Below are 16109 nucleotides of genomic sequence, written 5' to 3'. Positions count from 1 at the left end.
GCTTTGCTATTGTTTACTTTTTTATCATTTTTTTTTCCTGTTTTACTATTGTAAGCCACCCAGAGCAGCCCCACGCCAAAATGGGCAACAAATAAATTTAATAAATAAATATATACAGTAGCTTGCGTAATAATTACTTTTATTTTGATAAACAATAACTCAAGTACAGTATATCTTCCTTGAACCCTAAGGAACATATAATTTTTTTACCTTCATGCTGCAGTCAGGACAGTTCAATACAGTATCTCTCAGCCAAAGTACAGCATCTGGGGTCCACACGCCAATATTAAGCGGAAGATCAGCCAAGCAGCATTTTATTGCCTAAATAATATATAGTTGCAATAGCATTCAAGTTACACATGGCAGCAAGATTCATTCTTAGTAAACTGCTTGAAACTCTCTTGAGAATTGTCTATGGAGATTCTCAGTCATCCAAGTCATGGTTGTGCCAAAAGTGCTTTTTCAAGAGGTCGAAAGGACTGTGTTGTTCCAAGAAGGCTCCACAACCATTTGCACTACTCAGGTGACCCTTAGGATACAGACAAACCCCCAAGTGGCCTCAACTCTAAAAGAATGCAAATGACCAGCTGTCTGCAAGGAATATAAATCCTTCCGTTCCCCACCATCCAGTCAGAGCTGAAGAAGGTTTTTGGATGAGAAGCAAAACGTCTTCAAAGAAAAACAAGGAAAGTCCAGTTGCCTCTTGAAAAAGCACCTTTGGGTCTCTTGAGAATTAATAAAAAGAGATTTTCATACCTGAGGTGGTACTGCAATGATTTCTCGCAGGAATATTGAAGGGATCTCTCTCAACTCCAACACTTTTACAGATGCCACTGTTCCGGTATCCATAAATTGAACATCAAGAGTCCGGCTACTGTGAACACTTATTATCTGAGGCAGGGTGGAAGTTATATCAAAATGGCAGACTGTTTTGCATGTAGAAAGATAAGTTGCATTCTAAGCTTGATAAACTACCAATAATGCTTATGGACAGAACTGTCATTTAAGCCATCAGACAATGAAGAACATGCCAACCATTGACTGTTGCTGTCTATCAACCCACCTATACCCACATCAGTCTGAACTGTAGTGCAGTGTATTCTCCTTCACTTTCCTAAATGTTCATCTCTGAGACTCTAACAATTGTCCTAGACTAGATTTTGGAACTTAGTAAACCTCAGACATGTTGAACTGCATTTTTCATAATCCCTGATTAAGATACCAAATTATGCTGGTCTTTTTTTGACTATGGCAGGAAGCTGTAGTTTAGAAGCGTATGTTTGCCATATTGCTTCCCAAGCAAAAAACCAGGAATTTTCTTTTACTATTTCACTGGTGGGAGTAACTTTTATTCATTTATATCTATACTGGTACAAGGAAAGGAGCAATGTTCCATCTCACAATGATGTCAGAATTTGGTTCCACCTCAAACTGGCTCAGAAAAACTAAGTAGAAAGAATAATTTAACTTATAAGCATGTGAGGAACCACCGCTTATTCTTAGGTCAATATTCAGTTAAGCAACCCACTCAGAAGATATTAGAGCATAAAACCTCCAATTTTTAGAAAACGTTTTTCTGATCTGCTTGTCAGTATTATATTACTTACCTCCACTCGGGCCCATTTTCCTTTATAGTTAAGCAAGCAGATCATGCCACAAAAAGGTAGTGATACAGAACATCCTGCTGGTTGCTGGAATAGAGTTGAAATCAGATTATGTAATGATAGTGGTTACCATGAAATGTAGGATGATTCATGGTGTCTACATAAATTGCTCACACCCTTGCTATTGACTTGTAATTAATTAACAAATAGCACACAAATGGTTATCTTATTTCAGTTCCAGAGTACCAAAAGATTAAAGCACTGCCAACAAGCCTGGAGTAATCACCATTATTAAACATCCAAAATGAATATTGAATATACTACTACTTTAATGCAAAAACATTCAGCAGCCACAATCTCACGGTATTCAAGATCAAGGGATTTCTATGTTAAATTAGCATACAGGCTTTCCTTCAGCATGGGGCATTTATTTTTAGCATTTCAAAAATATACTATATATCTACTATAGCTAAAGAATGAGTGTGTGTGTGTGTGTACATACACACACACACACACACACACACACACACACACACATAAAAATACAAAAATGAGTGACCAATAGCTTTGAAATTCTTAACTTGATTATAAGGGAATTGCTAGCAACTGCCCTGCAAAATCTTTTAAGAGAGAAATCAATATTAAAGATTAAGACTCACCCTGTGGTGGAAATAGTTTTCCAATTTCTGCAAACTTTCTGAGAGTTTGATCAGGCCCTTCGATGGCACTTGACAATATAAAGTTCCATCTGAGCAAACATTGGTGACCCGGACATCTTTATACAGTGCATCTACCTACAATGCAAAGAACTCAAGATGCTGAAGGCCTCTGCAACTTAAAAACTTACTTGTTTTATTAAAGTGTTATAGAGGGGTGAAGACAGTACCTGAAGATGGAGCTCAAGTGATTTATCCCGCAGGACCTTCAGGCAAGTGGCATTAATATTGATATCATCGTCTCCCGATGTGTCATATAGAATAATACGGGGAATGTCACTTTTCTCTAATATTTCAACAGCAAATATCTTGCCACAAGTTTGAGATTCTACCATTTTTATTAAGATTGGATCATCGAATGCTTCTAAACCTATGGTAACATAATCAAACAAAACATATAAGTTGATAAGCATTACAAGCCTTGTGTTTCAAAGTGTTAATTCAATGCTTAGCATAAGGATTGTATTACAACACTAAAAAGAATTCCACCTCTCTATTTTTATCTCTGGCCACTTATTGTACTTTCTTGATTTTTTAAGGAATGTGCTACACTATTAAGAAAGCTTGGAGCCCTCAGTGTTGTACAGGCAAGATCAATACCTGCTGAAATCTAAGAAGCTAAAAGGTCGTGTAAAATCGCAGGATTCTAAAAGTTCTGAAATTTTTATTTCCTCCCTGAATGGCGAAGGAAGTATAAAAACTATTATGGAATTTTACAGCATAGTTAAAAGAAACCAGATTTTCTTTATGGGGAATTCTACCACAAATCTTTATATTTATCAATGAGGTTTCTGTAAAGTTGAACTGTCTTAAGGATGATAAAATGAATTTTGTTTCATTCTAGGATTGCAATTTAATGTTACTATTGTCTAGATTGCTTGAAAACTTTACTGTATTCAACTATTTTTCTAATCAAAAGGGACAGCAAATGGACAGCCCTATTACCAATTCAAGATACTAAGCAACATTCATACCATAGAGTACCACCAATATCATGAAAAATATCAAGGCCAAACTCTAACTCAAGTCAGCTAGAAATAATGGCTCTGCTTTTTTCTTATGGGCAAAATGAATGTGCTGGCATGGTTGCCTACTAAGCTGGAATGAAATTCAGGAAGGTTTTAAATGCAGTATCAAATAAAAACTTTTTTTTAGCCCAGATTGTTTTAGCTTTTATTATACATTTTTTAACAAAAATAATCACAAAAAGAGGTCTGCCTTGATCTCACATTGATTTCAAAGAAAATTAGTCATAAGGTCAGCCCACTCATTGTGTCAACTCTAAGAGTACAAGACGGTCTTGCCAGATACCATTTTCCAAACCTGCTGGATTAATATAGTCTATAATCTCTTTCTCCCACTTGTTAATGGGATGCTATGCAAACAGCATTTGTACCTATGGGGGGAAAAAGGGCACATCTTACCAGCTAGTTTACATCTGGAAGCCTGGAATGGCAATCTATAGAACTGCTTGGCTAATTTGTACACTCTGGAATTTTCAATGATTTCATTAAAACCATAATCAACGTAGCATACCTAGAGACACAACAAATTAAGACATAACCAGGAATCTTAATTAGTCACAGTACAGTTCTTTGCACTTTCCCTGGGATTTGCTTACAACTCCCATTATCCTCAGCCAGCACACCAACTGGCTGTTCAAGCTGCAAGTGTTGTGCTAATACCGGTAACAGCCCAACTGCTTTACAACCACGCAAAGCTATTAAATACAAGGCTTCAAGTTTTTAGGAGAAGGTTTGTTTTTGTCTTGCAGTTTCTGTAGCCATCGTTCCTTCCAGAAAAAACTAGAATGTTCAGGGGTTGTTTTTTTTTGGAAGTGTAGTCATTCTTATATGCTTTGACACCACGCTGAGATCAATCCATGTCACTGGAAATATTAAGCCATAAGATATGTAACCAAGTTGTTCATACAGAGCATTATTTCTATTTATAAGAAAGTTTAAAAATATTCTATTTGGGGGCAAGATTTTAGGTATAACAGGGATTGAAGGCTTGACTTGTTTCCCTTTCTTCCTTATTCCTCACCTCTTTCTCTCCTGAGGACCACACAGAGAACAGGGAAATCTAAATTTATTTTACTTGTGGTTCCCTATATGTTTACCCCCACCTCCAATTGGGAGAAAGGGACCGGTTAGTATGTGTTGGCATCTTAGAAAAATTGCTAAGTGCTGTTCTCAATATGTAGGGGCCACGCTGGCAGGAGCTGTTGGGAACTGCAAAGAGAGCCACTGTGATGTAGTGGTGAAGGTAATGGACTAGAACTGAAAAATTCCAATCATGTAAACGCACTGGAGGACTATGGCCCAATCACGTTCTCAGACCAACTTACCCACATGTTGTGGGGCAAAAAGTGAGGAGGGAGTAACACAAATACCACTTCAGGTTCTGAATGCAAGAAAGCACATAAGCGTAATGAATAAACAAGCCACATCCCAAGAATTACAATTTCCCCACAAGTGGGATACTGGTATAAGAAGTAGCAAAAGATAAAATCTCAGTACTATTTTAGAGGCAGAGATGCAAGCAGGAAGGCAAGGATAAAGAATCCTATTGCTATACCTATGGCTGACTTTTTTTAAAAAAAGAGCGTTGGTGGAGCAGTGGGCTAATGCCTCCTAAAGTAACCCCAGCTGCCTGCAATTAGTGCAGGTTCGAGTCCCACCAGGCTCAAGGTTGACTCAGCCTTCCATCCTTCCGAGGTAGGTAAAATGAGGACCCAGATTGTTGGGGGCAATAAGCTGACTTTGTAATAATGCCGCTTGGGGTGTGTGTGAAAGCCCTAATAAGCAGGCATATACATAGAATGAAGGCTACTGCTAAGCTTGTAAGCCGCCCTGAGTCTTCGGAGAAGGGCGGGATATAAATGGAATTTAAAAAAAAATTCTCTGTCTGCCTTTATATAATTTTACCAAACAAATTCTTTGATTGGATATTTTTAATCACAGTGTCAGGAATATCGATGGAGTTGATTAGAATGAAATTTGGGACCAGCATCCATTGTTTAATGTAATTTTCAGTACTGGAACTTTTTGCACTTGCCTTTATTCTATTGCCCTCTGTTGAAACAATCTGGGCCCGCAGCCAAGCATCTTCTTCTGCAAGGGCAGCAACAATTTGTCCAACTTTAGGAGACTGGATTTGCAAAACTGAGGCATTCCGACTGTACCAATCTTTCATCTCTTCCTCCATGGACTCCTGGGCACCAGAATAGTTTGCGCCCACATACCTATGGATTTCAGTTGGACAACTTAGTACAAATCAATAACCACGAACAATAGGAGCAGTTGAAGAATTAATACAGGTAGCCTTTGACTGACAACCATTCATTTAGTGACCAAAGTTTTACACTTTTGACTGTCACAGCTTCTCCGCAAGTCACATGATCAAAATTTGGGTGTTCCAACAACTGGCATATATTTGCAATGGTTGCAGGGTCCCAGGGTCAGGTAATCACTATCAGAAACCTTCTCAGCCAGCTTCCAACAAGCAAAGCTGGATTTGCTGAATGTCTGTGTGACGTATTTAATAGCTGGATTTGCTTAACAACCGTGGTAAAACTGTTGTAAAATTGGGCATGACTCACTTAACAACTGCTTTACTTAAGCAACAGAAATTCTGGTCCTGATTGTGGTTATATGTTGAGGACTACCTGTATTCTCAAGTTAATGTAACTGAACTTTGGAATGTGTTTACTATGTTTTTTTATTATACTAAGTGCACCAATTTTTAAATTAAAGCAGTCTTTGATCCCCAAATATATTTAAAATGAACAATACCTTCATTTTCTTACATATACTCTTTTGGAATGAGAGAATACAATATAAGACACTTAGGTTTAAAATTAAAATACAAATTACATTTTATGCACAGCGCTTTTAGTACTTAATAGAGGTTCTCATTTGTCCAAGTCTTTCGTTCATACTGTAAAGTGACTTATGAAAGCTACATAATGTAATCTGCTACCAGAAATTACAAATAAAATGGTCAGAGTAGAGCATTCAGGGAAATAGTGAGTCATTTAAATCTAACTTATTTAAAACAAACCCCAGGAAAAAAGGTTGAAGCAAGGACCTCGATTGTATGTATGTATGTATGGGTGTATTAATCAAATGTAAATAGCCACCCATCTCATCAAATGCATCTTACTACACTGGTGCTTTCTATAATGATAAGGAAACTGGAAAAAATCTTAGCAAGGAAAGGAAGGTTGATAGCACCAGATGTACAGCTACTTGTGGATGAAGGCAGTTTATTTCCAATGAAGAAGAAAAAAAAAAGCAGCATCAAAACGGCACAGAATCCAAAGATGAATTATATGCATGTCTGGAGAGAGAAGTGTAGTTGAATCAGAGTTACAAAAGGAGTAAATCATGAGTACATTCCCAAAGAGGAAAACAAAGGGAGTTTGACAGGAGAGGATAGGCAGCGGGAAGTGCTGACAGATGAACCCATGGGAAAAACATTCTATCTGTTGCACTTTGATTCTTGGCTGAAATTGTGGCAGTCTGGTGACAAAGCTTAGGGGTTTTTCTGTTTTGCTTTGTTTTTAGGTTTTCAAAATGCTACAGCATTTAAAACAATTGGGTTATTTATATATAATCTATGTAACAATACGCAATTATTATTTTCAGATTTGGGGATTTATGATGACCCTTACTAGCCCTTGAGTATGTTTCTGGTATGAGAATGTCTTTATGATCTACCTCCCCCAATAAAGACATACATGTAGTACAATATCATCCAGAATCTTCATCAGTTACAAAAAGCAATAAACTAGCATGTAAAGGGGAAACCTTTACTTTTATATAACATTCAAGAAAATACTTGCTTCACTGAATTAACAGGTTACCTAATACAGCAAAATGGTTTCAACTTCATCTTACCAACAACGAGTATCTGTGGAACATTTGGACCGTTTGTATCTGCTGATTTCCCATTTTTAACTTTGAAAAGGGCAGTATTTCCCCATTCAAGAATGATGCAAAAACTAGGGGTCAGCTTGGACTCAAAACTCAATGGTAATTATGGTTAAAAAGGCTTTTATATAGCTCTGTCTGGTGCCAATTGAACCCCTTTCTAGACTGAGAGGCCTTTTCAAATGATCAGCTCAGAACATGACTACTGCAATGTGCTCTACGTAGGGCTGCCCTTGAAGACCACTTGCAAGCTTCAACTGATCTAGAGTGCAGCAGTGCATTTTAATTAAACTGCCCTTTCTATTTAATTAAATCAAATCTATAGGTCAAAACTATAATATGGCATTAATATATTTGCATATTAGTAGCATACCAATTATTAGAAATAAACTAGAAGAATACTAATACATTAGCATATCATATATACCCGTGGTGGTGAACCGGTGGCACGCAAAGCCCTCTCTGTGGGCACGCGCGCCATCACCCCAGTCCTAGGCCTTCAGCTGGGTTTTATAAAACCTTTTTGCTTTAGGCCTCCGTCGCCATACGTATGCAAAAAAACCAAAAAAACGGTTCAATCAATCAATCAATTTCAACTTCTTGCAAGAAAAAAAAAGATCTCGCACAGTTGGAATTGATTGATTGAACTTTTTAGTCCCACCCACTCTGCCGTTACCACCGCAGCCACGCCCACCCATTGGGCCATGCCTACCCGGCACCCGACAATAAATAAGTGGGTTTTGGGTTGCGGTTTGGGCACTCGGTCTCTAAAAGGTTCGCCATCACTGATATATACGCACACAATGTATAAATATACACAATATGCACACATCGTACAATACAAAAAATAGTTCAACCTATATTAGTATAGTACAAGTTTGAAACAGTACCAATATAGTAGTATAATAAAAATAATTGTAGACAAAAAAATCTAGTAGGAAATCATGGTTTTACAGAAGAAATCACCTAAATTGTATGCCTATTGTTGAATCAGTCTTGGAATACTCTTCTCTCCCTCTTTCTTTCACACTGAAATGTTACTTTTAATTTAGCTTTTATAGCAGATCCTAGTTTTCACAATCAAACAAGGACTTTAACATTCAATGGGTTTTAACATATTCAACTCAAATTTAGGTCCAATTTTACTATTTTAGATTTATTGTACTGTTGAATCAATTTAGAAAGGAAGCATCTTCCCAGAATTTTAACATTATTCTGAAAAAAAAATAGTTAAAACTTATGGACTGTCTCCAGTAAGGTCGAATATGTTTCAAAAACCTACTGACCTCATGACAGTAATAAAAGTTTGTTATATTTCAAAAATAATACACAAATGTTTTATGTTACTTTTTTCTGATTTCCATCTGAACTTGAAAAAAAATATGCTGCTGGTGTAATGAACTGAATTACGGTGGCATTTTTTTAATGTTAGTCTTTAAACAATTTGTGTGAAAAGAGAGGCTGCTTCATCTAATAGGAAAGAAATTCAGCTTTCATGTAAGGTCTGAAATGTTTTTTTCCATTTTTTAAACATGCCTAGCCCTAGCATGCAGTTGTATCTCTTTGAAGTCTTAAGTGAATGGAAATTCCCTGCCACTGCAAATTTTTCCTGATGCTTAAAGGTAAAGGTAAAGGTTCCCCCGCACATGTGTGCTAGTCGTTTCCGACTCTAGGGGCCGGTGCTCATCTCCGTTTCAAAGCCGAAGAGCCAGCGCTTGTCCGAGGACGTCTCCGTGGTCATGTGGCCGGCATGACTAGATGCCAAAGGCGCATGGAACGCTGTTACCTTCCCACCGTAGTGGTCCCTATTTTTCTACTTGCATTTTTACGTGCTTTCGAACTGCTAGGTTGGCAGAAGCTGGGAAGAGTAACAGGCGCTCACTCTGTTATGCGGCACTCGGGATTCGACCCGCTAAACTGCCGACCTTCTGATCGACAAGCTCAGCGTCCTAACCCACTGAGCCACCGCGTCCCCCTTCCTGATGCTACAAAAGATTATTAGATTTTTATCCCTTTTTTAAATAAATACCTCAAGGTGGCGAAAGTATCTAATGCTCTTATGTCCCATTTGTCCACAACTACCCTGTAAGTGGGTTGGGCTGAAAATGCATGACTGGCTGGCTTTCATGTCTAAGGCAGGACTGGAATTCACAGTCCCCTCATCTCTGGCCAGCACCTTAACCTCTACACCAAACTGTTTCTCATTCATGGAAATGTTAAGATTTCCATTTGCATTCTTTTTTCTCTATCTCCCAAGCTATTCCAAGGGAACTCCCAACCCATTTGAATAGATTTAGGAAGGGGGTGGGGGAAGGGGAGAGAATTCCAGGATGTTGTGAAAATCCCGTCTAACATCCGAAGAAGAATGTGGTGGAATAAAGAATCTTCAATAAAACAAAAGCAATACACAATAGTATACGCCCATTAGAACTGTTCTAATTTGAGATTCCCCCCCATTCTTACCTATGATTTTACACAACTCCAAGCACCAGAGAAATGTCAAAAGAGAGGTTTATAAACGTACCTAACGACGACGTCATTTGTAGAACATAGGTCCACTACCAACACAGATGGTGATATTTCTTCTGGGATAATTAAAGGAGGTACAGGAATGTGTTCAAAATCACCCTCTTGGGAGTCCTGCTTTGCTTTAGCAGGCTGATGCTCAGCTGGTTTCTGTATGCTTTCAGGTGTGGAGTTCTTAGCAATAATATTCAGGTCCTTCCCTGGGTGCTGTTTTGGTATGGCATAGAGAATTGCCTTTTTTGGATTTTCAGAGATGTAACTGACTGTACATATATCTGAGAGTAAGTCAAGGTTATCCAAAAGATTCTGAGGCAACGCTGCTTTGTGTGTGTCTTCATATACTTTCGGGAGAGCATTAGCCCAAAGGCCACTGGAATATTTTGCCAAGATGGCTGCGATATTTTGCTTGAAGTCTCCGTGGAGGGGAGTGGTTTTAGTTTCCACACTCTGTTTTAACAAGGGAGGCTGAGGCTTTCTTTCTTGGCTTGACACGTCCTTTCCTGGATTGTGCATTTTTCCAGAAGGGTAGAGAATTATATCTCTTAGGCCACCAGAAGATACCTTCTCTGCCTTAGAAAGAACAGAAGAAGCAGCTATTAAAAAAAAAATCACATTGAGTGAAATATTCAAGCTCAACGCTATGGAAGCTCACTCAAGACCTACGTATCTGCGAAGCCATCTTCTCCCAGAGATTTCTGCTAACCTTTCAGAACTGGAAGAGAAATCTCCCTCCAGGTCCCAGCCACCTGGAATGCCATCTGCAGACAGCCCAGAGTTGCTGGGACTTCTTAACTGCTGTCCCCTTCTCTGGAACAGTATTCCTCTAGGTATCCAATAGGCATGCTCTTAGTAAAACAGTTACAAAATTATTGTAATTTTAGTTAACTCAACTAAAGTCAACTCAACTTTGGTGTATGTGGGGATGTACGGTATTTGTTCCCCTTTATACCCACTGTGCTTTCCTCAATAGCTAAATGATTTTAATATTGTTATATATTGCTTTTCAATCTACTGTTGTTTAGAGGTATAACACGCTGAGTCTTGGAACAGCATATAAGCCTAATATGTAAACTTGTGAGAAAAGACTGCCCAAATTTTGGAGAAAATACTTACCTCTTTTGCTTATGTTCAGGTAAATCTTTCCAACTCAAATCACTTATCCTGCCTGGATGAATCTCCTAGTTTTCATGTAGCTATGGCAATTTATTACAATCGTGATTGCTAAAGGTACTGGACTGTAACTCTCATAAATAACAACTGATGTGCCCAAATGCCATTCTGTCTAAGAATTTGGGAAATCTGAAAGCATCTGAGAGCATCAGGCTATGGAAATCAGACCTAGGTGTATGGGTATTTTAAAAAGTGGGTTAACCCTGTAAACAAACATTTGGAAATAGGTTTAGGTTTAAAATAAATTGGGAAAAGTCCCAATGCATGCAAAAATGCAATCTTCAAGTTACAGCATATTCAGCAGACTGTTAATACAGAAAAACAATGTAACGTTTAAAACAATTTCCCAAATTGATAATGCAAGGCTGTATACATTTCAAGACAAATAGCTTTTCAAAATATAGCATGTTCCCATTGGCAAATGCTTGTTCTTTTTGGTGCTACGTATATCCCCTTTTAATCCAAGCCTAATTAAGGGCTTAAATAAAGCTAGAAACATAACCTAAATTCTTTTTTCAATCTATGTTGCCCTTTGATCTGCAAAGTTTAATGATGCTCAGGGATACCAATTTTCTACTGTCTCTTTCATTACATGCAAAGATATTAAATAACTATATTTAAGGTGGCAATTTTCTCTAAATCCATTTCAAAGAATTTCCATTGAATCGTGTGTTTTACCTCGGAAGTGAACATACAAAAAGATTTTGCCTCAGTAGTCATGTTGTTTGACAGAATTAAAAAAAATCATAATTAGAGAATTAAGAACACTGCTGAGCTCAGATGAGAAGCATATACAGGAACACATTATAGAGGTTCAATTGATGGTTTTGCTAAGGTACAGTGATACTTGTAGGATTCTCAAATATGAGATTTCCTGCTATAAGTTCATCAGGAAGCCCTCAACAACAATTTTATTCAATTAAGAGTGGAATTCTATATATTCCTATAAACAAACACTTTGATAATCCTAGTTCAGTTGAGACTGTCTAGACTTTTTTGTGCTGACTTTAAATTCTGATTTCCAAGTAAACTATCTTAAAGTTTTTTATTTTAAAAATTTAAACATACATTCAAAATCAGAAAATTAGTCTACAAATAATTTTATCTTCTGTGATAAAATTAGCACCTACCGTACAAACATGTGGCCAATATTCAAACTGTGATAGCAAAGCGGTATTAAAGTCTTCACCATAGGCCTCTCTATACAAGTGTGGTATCTTTGATAACCATATTCCATTTTTGAATTGATTTATGATGTCTTTTATTCTTTTCTGAATCTCGTTTATATCAGTATTCGAGCTGCGAGGGAGGGCGAGTGGTTGCATTAATTGTCTTGGTTCTCTAACATTTTCTGCAAAAGCAAATACATATTCTTGAATATATTTCTTATTTTGAAAGTAACAATAATTAAAACTATTAACAGTATAAAATGTGCCATAGTGTCTTTTAATAAGCCACAATTAAACCAAGGTTTAATTCATTACAATTTATCAGATATTTATCAGACTCTCAGACTGTGAAAATACATTTAGTTTGATACAGTAACACGCTCTCACCTGCACTTATAGATCAGGGGTCCCCAACCTCGGTCCGCAGACCGGTACTGGGCTGTGCACTTGGAGGTGTGCTGAAGGCATGTCTTCCACCTCCGGGCATGAGGCAAGACTGCAGGGGTCTGGGCAGGGGCAGGAGAGTGGCTGGGCAGTAACTGTCTTGCTCAGTGCAAAGGTCCTCTGGCATCTGCCCTTGCAACTGGCTCCTCCTCCTCCTGATACTTCCTCCTCCTCCTCCTCCTCACTTTCCTCCTCTCCCCCTCCCAGCAGCCCAGCTGAGCTTCCGCGCCCCTTCGTGCAAGTGCCCGCCAGCCAGCCCAGCTTGAAACCGGGAGCTTCCCCAAAGCCTCATTGGAGGGGGATCCTCCCAAGGTATGTGTGAGTGAGGGAGTCTTATCGTCAGGGTGCAAATAGGGGCAGGGAGAAGCTACCTTTCACCTTAAGCCCTGCGTCTCCAAGGGATCCTCTCTCTCATCTGCACCTTTCCGTTGCACTTCAACCGGAGTTTTTTGCTTTTGTTTTGATGCTCCAGATGCCTCGTGTTTTGGCAACATCCTGCCTGCTTTTCATGATTTATTTTGGTGTGTGTGTGTGTGTGTGTGTGTGTGTGTGTGTGTGTGTGTTCCTCCTTTCTTCTGCAGCTCTCCAAGTTTGCAAGCCAAGTGCAAACTACCCGGCTTGCAAAGGGGGAGGGGGAGGGGAGAAGCTACATTTCCCCTCAAGCACTGTGTCTCCAAGGGTTTTGCTGGAAGGCTGAGTTTAGGACTATATCTCCCTTCCCACTTTCTTAGGAGAAAGTCACTGATCTAATCTAATGCAATATAATAGGAATAGAAATAAGTGCATTATTTATTTGTTCATTTATTTAGAAAATTTTCAACAAATGTAATACACTTGAATCATCCTGAACCCCTCATCACCACCCCAGCCTCTCAATCCCATCCCATCCCTGGTCCATGGAAAAACTGTCTTCCATGAAACTGGTTCCCTGGTGCCAAAAGGTTGGGGACCTCCGTTATAGATAATAGGGCTTTATTTTATTTTCTATTGAAATTATAAGATTACAAGTCATAATGCAGAATTCCTTTGCCTTAAGGTATTGCGTGAATCTAGTAATAGTGATAAGCCATGGCTCAGAATGATGTATAAACTTTTGTTTGCCCATCTAACTCAGAACTGTAGTCTTAGAGAACTCGCCCATCAGCAGATACCTTACTTTTCGATATATCAAGTGACATAGATAAAGCATGAATTAGAACTACACGTGAACTTCTAATAACATACCGTTAATGTCCAAAGGCACATTTCTTGTCAAATGAAGTTGAAGCTCTTTTTGAAACCTTGGAGGAATCACAAGTCTTCTCTCAGGCCTAAAAAACAAAAGCGAAGAATCAGATTTTCATTTTTTAAAAACTGCAGCTAAACAATCAACATATCATATAGATCAGGCATGTCAAACTCGCGACGTCACGCAATGTATTGGAACTTTTCCCCCATTGCCGGCAATGGGATGGCGCCATTTCATCGTGATGCATCCGGTTTGACATGCCTGATATAGATGCTATACTGTATTCTTGTTTTCAGGTGCTGTAGTTGTTACCTTATCTTATCTTACTACATAAATGGAACTATTTTATTCCACGCAAGCTATGCTGGACAACTGAAAATAAACTCTTTTCTGGATCGACTTCCGGTGGCTCCGCGGCGACGGAGGGAGCCTTCCCGGGCTGCCCGCGGCTCAGCTGTTGTTTTTTTCGCCCGAAACAGCGCCGATCAGCTGTTCGGGCGAATCCGAAGCCCCCTCCTCGGGAGAAGAGGAGGGGGCGAGCCCCCAGGTAGGGGTAGAGTTCTCCAGGGCCGCCTGAGCTTATGGCTTGGGCGGCTGAAGGATTGAACTCCCCCGTAGCCTGGGCTGCTCCCAGCTGGCCGTCGCCTCTGCTCCTGATTCTTGGAGCAGAGCCAGCCGTCTGCGACCACCCCTGCCTGAAGGAATGACTATGATTTAAAGGAGCAGGCAGAGCGATACAAGAGGAAATGGTAAAGAGGATTATTATGTTTTACTCTCCAGCTTGATGGACTTTTTTGGATTACAAATTTGAAGTGAAAGTGCGTCATATTTGGTAAAAGATGGCGGCTAAACCACCCCCTAAAACTCTTCGGAGTGCTGGAACTTCTCCTGTGCAACAATCATTATTGCAGGCGCTGCATCCTCCTGATGTATTGACATCAAAGGACTTACAAGATGCTCTTGAAAAACATACCCAGGTAATTTTGGAATCAATTAATATTAGATTTGCACAGATGGAGGAGAAATTGGAGAAATTGGAGGAGAGAATGGAGGAGAGGATGGAACAGAAGCTCAAAGCGATGAGGGTAGACATCTTGACTTCAGTGTGTAAAGTGGCTCGGTGTGTGGAAGAATTGGAGGAAAAGCTAGAAGACTTGACTCAAAAGAATGCTATATTAGAAGCAAAAGTATTGGAGAATGAAAATAAAATGGAAAAGGAACTGTGTCTTGCTGAATATTTCCAGATGCAGTTTGCCATTAGAATTAGAGGCTTAAAGGAGAATACTAAGGAAGATCTAAAGCAGCTGGTTTCTGAGGCTTTTGAAATAGTGTTGAAACAGCCAGCATCTGAAATAAAAGGAGGCATGGACAAAGTGTTTCGTGTGAATTCATGGATTGCCAGACAGAGGAAGTTGCCTAGAGATGTGGTGGTATATTTTGCAAAAAGGGAAATTAGAGATGAAGTTATACAAGCTGCTTATGATACTAAAGTTATGATTGCTAATCAAGAAGTTTTGGTCTTAAAAGAAATTCCTCCAAAGATTCTAAGGAGAAGGAAGGATTTTACATTTCTTGTGCAAGAGCTCAAGCAACGAGATATAAGGTTCAGATGGGAGATCCCAGTGGGGTTGATGGTGACGCACGAAGGTAAAAAGTACCGTTTGGTTACTGTGATGCAAGCGCGTGATTTCTACAATAATGTTTTAAATGCAACGCCATTAACACTTTTGGAAGCTGGAAAGGGATCTGGAGAAGGAGTGCATCAAGAGGCCGAAGATGGTCAGATAGAAGACAACGGTGTTGGAGGAGATCAAGATACAACCTCGTTGGATGAATCTATAAAACAGAGGGTGACGCGTGCTGCTGCAAAACGATCTAAGAAGAGAAAGTAGCAGGAATCGCAGAAGTCTTTGGAACTTTTACGATATAGTCAAGTAGTCAAGTAGGGGAGGGGGGAAAAGATTTGGGTGTAGACGCAATATATTTCTATATTTGGTGGTTTTGTGGAGAGGGTGAGCTTTTTTGGATTAAAGTTCAAGTTTTGTTTGCAATTTTTTTTTTTTTTTTCCTTTTTTGTTGTGTTTGGAATAATTATAGATGTGGTACGGGAAGAGGACCGGTCGATTACAGAAGAGTTGACTTTAAAGTTTTTTGATTTGGGATCCTTGGTTAATTTGGAAAACTATTTGTAAGAATGTTATATCATGGAATGGATAAAATGGATGGAGTTTATTTAGGATAAGTATAGGGTTGAGAAGGGTTTTTTTTTTTTTTCTTTTTCCTTTTTTTTGTTTTTAATATATGTTTAATACTAT

At 38.9% G+C, this 16109-nt stretch overlaps 1 protein-coding gene across 4 annotated transcripts in view; it reads right to left on the bottom strand.

Annotated features, from left to right (window-relative positions):
• TDRD7 (tudor domain containing 7) overlaps positions 1-16109 on the bottom strand; it is a 44664-nt gene that overhangs the window by 10887 nt on the left and 17668 nt on the right. For 3 of the 4 annotated variants that reach the window (XM_081318771.1, XM_081318773.1, XM_081318772.1), the window contains exons 5-14: positions 13791-13876; positions 12084-12304; positions 9782-10353; positions 5381-5567; positions 3745-3856; positions 2491-2690; positions 2264-2398; positions 1608-1691; positions 757-891; positions 211-321 (exon numbers count right to left, since the gene is read on the bottom strand). In XM_081318771.1, the coding sequence (XP_081174897.1) occupies positions 211-321; positions 757-891; positions 1608-1691; positions 2264-2398; positions 2491-2690; positions 3745-3856; positions 5381-5567; positions 9782-10353; positions 12084-12304; positions 13791-13876 (1843 nt within the window). Of the gene's footprint in view, positions 1-210; positions 322-756; positions 892-1607; positions 1692-2263; positions 2399-2490; positions 2691-3744; positions 3857-5380; positions 5568-9781; positions 10354-12079; positions 12305-13790; positions 13877-16109 lie in introns of all 4 variants that reach the window. The other variant, XM_081318774.1, reaches the window with a different exon arrangement.

The sequence above is a fragment of the Vipera berus genome, assembly GCF_964194415.1.
Source record: "Vipera berus genome assembly, chromosome: 2".
In the NCBI taxonomy this organism is placed as follows: Eukaryota; Metazoa; Chordata; class Lepidosauria; order Squamata; family Viperidae; genus Vipera; species Vipera berus.
The sequence above is the reverse complement of the archived record's forward strand: the minus strand, read 5'-3'. Positions and strand labels throughout refer to the sequence as shown.